The sequence below is a fragment of the Nicotiana tomentosiformis genome, chromosome 11 (assembly GCF_000390325.3).
Source record: "Nicotiana tomentosiformis chromosome 11, ASM39032v3, whole genome shotgun sequence".
Classification (NCBI taxonomy): domain Eukaryota; kingdom Viridiplantae; phylum Streptophyta; class Magnoliopsida; order Solanales; family Solanaceae; genus Nicotiana; species Nicotiana tomentosiformis.
The window spans coordinates 92,633,472-92,641,280 of record NC_090822.1 but is presented as its reverse complement, the minus strand read 5'-3'; the positions used below and the strand labels follow the sequence as shown (position 1 = coordinate 92,641,280).

Sequence of the window (7,809 nt, the reverse complement as noted above, 5' to 3'; positions counted from 1 at the left end):
AACTGGGGTACCAACACCTTACTGAAAACTCTGCCAGAACTGAGCAGTAAACTGAGCACCCCTATTTGAAAGAATGGACATGGGAGAACCATGCAATCGTACAATCTCTTTTATGTATAATGCTGTATACTTTGGAACCGTGTAGGTTGTTTTAACTGGCAAAAAATGAGCTGACATAGTGAGTCGGTCTACTATAACCCAAATGGAGTCATGTTTCTTAAAACATCATGGTAAACCAACCACGAAATCCATATTTATTCGTTCCCATTTCCATTTTGGTATTTCAATGACTTGGGCTAAGCCGCATGGTCTATGATGTTCAGATTTTACTTGCTGAGAAGTGAGGCACCGCGATACATAATATGCAATATCTCATTTCATATTATTCCACCAATAAATATCCTTCAAATCTTGATACATTTTAGTAGAACCTAGAAGTATTGAATATTTGGAGTTATGAGCTTCTATCATAATTTCTTTTCAAAGATTATCTATATTAAGCGCACATAGGTGTCTATCAAGTCTTATCACACCATTCTCGTCAAGTAAAAAATTCTTAATCTTGCCACTAAGAATACCTTCTTTGAGTTTAAGCAAGCTAGTGTCATTGAATTGTTTGGTTTTAACATGCTCTACTAAATTAGACTCAGCACCCATACTTGCCATCAACCTTTAGTTGGATCTTCTACTCAGAGCATCGGCAAACACAGACAACCTAGCCAAGATCCCCATGGATCTTCTACTAGACATTCTCTTTGCCCGGATGATAAAGGCTTCCTTTAGTATTGGACATTCGACCACAGACAACCTGGCCAAGATCCCTATGGATCTTCTACTTAGAGCATCGGCAAACACATTCTCTTTGCCTGGATGATAAAGGATATTACAATCATAATCCTTAAGCAATTACCACCACATGCATTGTCTCAGGTTCAACTCTTTCTTCTTGAATATATATTCCAAACTTTTGTGATATGTATAAATGTCACATTGATCTCCATAAAGGTAGTGACACCATATTTTTAGAGCAAAAGTAACTGTTCTTAACTCTAGATCATGGGTAGGATAATTTCTCTCATTATTCTTTAACTGCCTAGAAGCATAAGCAATTACCTTGCCATTCTGCATAAGAACACATCCTAATCCCACTATGGAAGCATCACAATAGATCACAAATCTACATGTAGGGGTAGATAGAGTCAGAATAGGAGCTGTAATCAACCTGATCTTGAGTTCCTGAACACTTTTCTCACAAGTTTCAGACCATTGAAACTTTACATTTTTTTGAGTTAACTTTGTCAATGGGGCATCTAATGAAGAGAACCCTTCTACAAAATGATGGTAGCAACCTACCAATCCCAGAAAACTGTGAATTTCTGTAGGGGTCGTCGACCTAGGCCAACTTTTAACTGCTTCTATTTTCTGTGGGTCTACTCTAATGCCTTTACCCGAGACCACATGTCCAAAAATATAACTGTATCGAGCCAAAATTGACATTTGGAGAATTTGGCATATAGTTGACGCTCCTTGAGTATCCAAAGAACTATTCTCAAATGATTCTCATGCTCTTCTTGACTGCGGAAATATACCAAAATATCATCAATAAATACTGTGACAAATGGTATCTAAGAAAGGCTTAAAGACTATGTTCATTAAGTCCATAAATGTTGTTGGTGCATTGGTCAACCCAAAGGACATCACTAAAAATTCATAGTGACCATACCAAGTCCTGAAAGCTATTTTTGGGATGTCTGTTTCTCTGATCTTTAACTGATGGTATCCTGATCTTAGGTCTATTTTCGAGAAATACCTAGCACCTTGTTGCTAATCAAATAAGTCATCTATCCTGGGAAGTTGATATTTGTTTTTGATAGTAACCTTATTCAGTTGGCGATAATCTATGCATATCCATAAGGAACCATTTTTTTTCTTCACGAACAATACTGGGGCACCCCAGGGTGAAACACTAGGTCGAATAAACCCCTTATCTAAAAAGGGCTTATAACTGCTTCTTGAGTTCATTTATGTAACGACCCGACCGGTTGTTTTGAGTGTGCTAGACCCAATTCCCTATTTACTATTTTCCCCGTATCTGTTTCTGCTTATGTGACATGCCGGAAGGTCTTGTTTTTGATTTTGAAGTGTTTTGGGACACTTAGTCCCTAAAACGGAAGCTTAAGTCTCGGGATTTTGACCGTAGTCAGAAGTGTGTGAAGACAACTCCAGAATGGAGTTCCATTGGTTCTGTTAGCTCTGTTGGGTGATTTTGGACTTAGGAAAGTGTCTGGATTGTGAATATGAGGTATGTAGCTAATTTAGGTTTGAAATAGTGAAAGTTGAATTTTGGGAAGTTTGACCGGGGGGAGGGGGGGTGATGTTTTGATATCGGGGTCGAATTCTGATTCTGGAAGTTGGAATAGGTCCGTAATATTTATTATTACTTGTGTGCAAAATTTGAGGTCAATCAGACGTGGTTTGGTAGGTTTCGGCATCGTTTGTGGAATTTGAAAGTTTAGAAGTTCTTTAGGCTTGAGTCCGGGTGTAATTGGTGTTGTTTTAAGTTATTTGAAGGCTCGACTAAGCTCGTATGATATTTTGGGATGTGTTGGTATGTTTGGTTGAGGTCCCGGGGGCCTCAGGTGAGTTTCGGGTGGTTAACAGATCATTTTTGGACTTGGCTTGATAGCTGAAGTTTTGGATTCAGCAGATTCTGGTCTCCTTGTACGCGATCGCAGGGATTCATTCGTGATCGCGTAAACTTATTTAGGGTAGAGGTGAGTTTGTTCTATGTGATCGCAGAGTAAAGAACGCGATCACATATGTGTATGAAGATGTACTTTGCAAATGCGTGGCTAAAGATGTGCTCGCGTAGAAGGATTTGAGCAGGAGGGGAGGTGTGGCCACTGCTTTATGCGATTGCGTGAGGCGGGATGCGATCGCGTAGGTATGAGAGGCAGTGATCCGCGATCGCGTGAGTGATTCCGCTTTCGCGTAGGGTAAAAATGTGGGGCAGCATAGTTGTGCTTCGCGATCGCGAGGAATGTTTCGCGATCGCGATGAAGGATATCTGGGCAGGTAGTATTAATTTCAAAAAGGAGGGTTTGAACCCATTTTTACATATTTTGAGCTAGAGAACACGGAATTGGGCAATTCTTGAAGGTATTTTCGCATAGTTGATTGGGGTAAGTGATTCTTACTTGGTTTTGGCTAAATCCCATGATTTCATCTTTAATTTTATCATCTAATTTGTGATTTGGGGTGAGCAATTGGGGAAAAAGAGGAAGAACTCTTGAGATGGGATTTTGAGGTTTTGAATGGGATTTTATTATCGTATTTGAGTAAATTTGGTATGGTTAGACTCGTGATGAATGGGATTTCGGGTTTTTAGACTTTTGTTGGATTTCGAGACGTCGGCCCATGGGGCCGAGTTTGGGTCAATTTTGGATTTTTGGCTAATTTAGTACTTTTCTTGTGGAATTGATCCCTTTAGGCTATATTGATTGTATTGTTCTACTTGTGGCTAGATTCGGGATGTTTGGAGACTGATTTGAGAGGCAAAGGCATTTCAGAGTAGAGATTTGCTCGGTTTGAGGTAAGTAACAATTTTAAATTTGGTTTTGAGGGTATGAAACATCGAGGATTGGTATGATGTGAGTGTTTGGAGGTGACGCACTTGCTAAGAGATGTGCGTGTGAGCGTGAACCTTGAGGGATTGCGACTTGGTCCGTCTCGTGAGACTGTAAAGTCGAATAGCCATTGTTATTACTTGTTTTTCCTTGTCTTTGAGCAATTGACTGCCTTTCATATTAGAAACCATGCTTAGGCCATATGATATCACTGTTGGGCCTCGCAACGGTCGTATACTTGTTGAATTAACTGCTAATTGCTGTCTTGTACTCAGTCGCAATCTTACTTGTATGTTATATCTCTATTCCCGCTCATTCCTTGTTGATATTTATTGTATTCTCTATTTGGGCTGATTATAATGATATTCTGTGAGTCCGAGGGGCTAGAGAGGTTAGTATTTAAGATAGGGCCTGGGTGCCGAGCTGTGAACTATGTGAGGGTATATGTATCGGGTTGCACGGCGCAACAAGCCTTATGGCTATTTATGGACTGTGGATCGGGTTGCACGCTGCAACGAGCCTTATGGCTAATTATATGATTGGGTCGGGCTGCATGCCACAGCGATATAGAGCTTGGGCTGGAAGTAGCCCCTCTGGAGTCTATACACCCCAGTGAGCGCAAGTACCTATTAAGACTGTGTATTGAGGGCTGAGAGCCGAAGGTATGAGCTATTGAGATGAGTTGAGTGACTGCTGCCTTGAGAGGCTGTACTTGCTTTTATTTATTGTTACACTTAGTTTATATCTGTTGTTATTGTGAAATTTATGGAAGATTTATATCTTTTTTACTTGAGCTCGAACTGATTTGACTTATACCACCGAATTTGAAAGCATGTTCACTCTTTACTGAAAACTTTGAAATGATCTGTATTATTATAGTTCTTCACTGCTTCTCAGTTCCTTATTTAATTCTGTTACTTGCTGAGTTGGTTGTACTCATGCTAGACCTTGCACTTCATGTTCGGATCTAGGTGTGTATGGTTCTGGCGGTCGCTGAGTTTATGCGCGAGCTGATTATCGAAGACTTACGAGGTAGTTGCCGGTGTCCGCAGTCCTTGTTTCTCCTTTATTATTATCTTTACTCTCTTGTATTAGCATTTAGAACATACTGTGGTAGACTCTATTTCTAGATTGGTTATTAGATGCTCATGACTTAGTGACACCCCGATGTCGGGATATCATTCCGCACTTATGTTTTAGGTTTTACTCCATTTTTATGAAAAACTCTGATTATTTTAAATGTCTTAATTCATTTCTGTTAAATGTTGAAAGTGTTTTGGAAATGTCGTCTTTCCTAGTATCACGATAGGCACCATCACAACGGGTTAGGATTTGGGTCATGATAATTTAGCTCAGCTGGAGCCATTCTGTAAGGAGGAATCGAATTTGGCTGAGTACCTCGCAATGTGTATATGCCAAACTCAATCTCCATATCTGGTGGTATCACTGGGAGATCATCCGAGAACACTTATGGAAACTCTTTCATAATATGTATTGATTCATGCATTGGGGAGTCGGCTTTCATATCCCGCACATGTTCTAGATACGCCAAACACCCGTTACTCACTAGCTTTCTAGCCTTAAGGTAAGAAATAAATTTACCGACAGGCGTACCCACTTCACCTCTAATTATAACCAGATCTTTCCTTATAAATGAGAATTTAACTGTCTTCACGTGGCAGTCAACTATAGCATGACAAGAAGATAACCAATCCATGCCAGCTATGATGTCAACGTCAACCATATCTAACAAGTTTAAATCGGCTAATGTTTCTCATCCCTGAACTATGATAATGCAATCCCTGAAAATATATTCAACTTTAACATATTCCCCCATGGGCGTGGATACCTCAAACGGAACCCCTAACTATTCTGGTGCTTTTCCAAAATTGACACAGAAATAAGGAGACACATAGGAGAAGGTTGAACCGGGATCAATTAATACATAAGCAAGACGACCACAAATTGAGAGAATACATGTAATAACTTTGTTAGACGCCTCAACATTTTGCCTATCTTGAACTGCATAGAGTCTGGCCGATACGCCTCCTCCCCGAGATCCACCTCTATTTGCACCACACTCAGTCTGAGTATTAGGTGCCCGAACCGGAGAAGGTGTTACTAATGAGTTACCCATGGATGTTGCCTGAGTTGCTGGAGCCTTCCCTGGAGCATGCATGAGTCGTGGACAATCTTTCATAAGGTGACCTGATTCATAGTAGTGATAACATCCTCTCTGAATCAAAAGGCATTTCCCGATATGTCTTTTGTTGCACGTGGAACAAATAGGATAGGAGAACCAAGTCTTATTTTGACTAGTTGAACTGTGCTCCATATAAGTCTGACCTTTACTCTGTTGGCCTTGTCTGAATGGAGTTGGATAAGGAGACGAGTGAGCTACTGATTGACCGTGAGCTGAATGATTCATATTCTTTCCCCTAACTGAAAGTCCATTATAACTACCTGTGGTTCTAGCCTTCTTGCCATTTTCCCTAGCTTCCCTGGTAATTTTATCAAAGGCTTCCTTGCGCGTAGCAATATTAACTACCTGAAGGTAAGTCTTGTCATCCTGATATGAAGTCATATCTTTGGCCATATGTGGATTCAAGCCTTCAATGAACCTTCTGACTTTTTCTCTCTCTGTCTGTATCAAATTAGGTGCATACTCTGCCAAGTTTGTGAATTCCATCTCATATTTAGTCACTGATATGGTGCCCTGCTTATGATGTTCGAACTAACGCCGGAGCTCATCCATCCGCCTGCTGGGAAAAAACTTGGCCCTGATAGTTTCTTTACACTGTGGCAAAGTAAGTGGCGGTAATGTAGAATCTTTGACCTTCTTGTAACCTCTCCACCATTGCCCTACTGCACCCTCAACCGAAACCCAATTAACTCTGTGGCTTGTGTTTCGAGGCAAACCAAATAAATAAACACTTCCTCTATCTCTTCCAAAAATAACATTGGCCCATTCGACTTATCTGTACCAGTATAAATAGGAGGTTTTAATCTCAGAAAGGCACGTGGATCAATTTTTTCTGTTGGTAACTGCACTGCCTGGGCAATATTTGCAGGGACAACTGGTGGTGGTACCCCAGGCAGGGCCTAGAAATAATCTTTTATTCATCTTCATCTGAATCACGAGGAACCTAATGAGGAGCATGAACAAGTGCATGACCACAAGCCGGAGGGGCTAGGGATTCCAGAAAATCCAAAATTCTATTAATTCGATCATCCTGCTGTTGTGGTTGATTCACCCTGAGTAGGTTAGGAGGGGGCGTGACTTCCACCTGATCAATATCAACCTACTGAGGTTGAGCATGTGCCTGTCCAGCGGCCCTACCACGAGGAACCTGATTACCTCTAGCATTTCCATCTCTACCCCTAACATTCTGACCTCTATCTCTACCTCTACCTCTTCCACGTCCTCTAACTACAACAGGTGCCACCGGTGTCGTCTACATCGCTGGTGCTACTTCTTGATGATTAGAAGCTGGTATCCCCATATTGTTAGCAGTAGAGGATGAAGTGGATCTTGTTCTAACCATCTTGTTTTGAAATGAAAGATAAAGGATAGTCAGAATTATGAAACATTTAGCTCTAACACACGATGTAGGAATCAAGGAAAAGAAATTTTCTTAACATTCCATGCAACCTCCCAGATATAAGTATGGTACACAACATACTCATAAGTGGGACTCTACTAGACACGACTCATGACTTTTAAGGACTACCAAAACCCGAGGCTCTGATACCAACTTGTCATGCCTCAAACACTAAGGTGGGACGTGATTGGCACTGGACCCAAGCAACATGTTGAGTGAACCCTTAACTAAGTTGTACTATTGTCACGAACAAAATTCTCCCTCCGTGAATTGTCGTGACAATACATTGTGTCTACGACTAGGTAATCCTAACACAAATGAAATGAAAACATGAAAATTACCAACTAACAGTAGCAGATAGTCTATATAAGCAATTGAGATGCTGCTCGGCATATACAATAGTAAACTCTTAGAATATACATAACACACCCAAGACCCGGAACACCATAAGTCACAAGATTCTACGAGATTCTAACTGTTCTTTACATCACTGTCTATAGAAATAAGGGGAAAATGAACATAGGGGAATAGGGGTGGGGGACTCCGAGGATCTGCTGGTGCAAGAAGATGTACCTTGAAGT

The 7,809-nt window shown here is 40.8% G+C and overlaps 1 protein-coding gene across 1 annotated transcript; it reads right to left on the bottom strand.

The window, feature by feature from the left end:
- Positions 1 to 5,493: 5,493 nt before the first annotated feature.
- On the bottom strand, positions 5,494 to 6,315 carry LOC117281982 (uncharacterized). The gene has a single exon (XM_033661820.1). The coding sequence runs from the start codon at positions 6,313 to 6,315 to the stop codon at positions 5,494 to 5,496; it is 822 nt and encodes a 273-aa protein (XP_033517711.1).
- Positions 6,316 to 7,809: the final 1,494 nt, after the last annotated feature.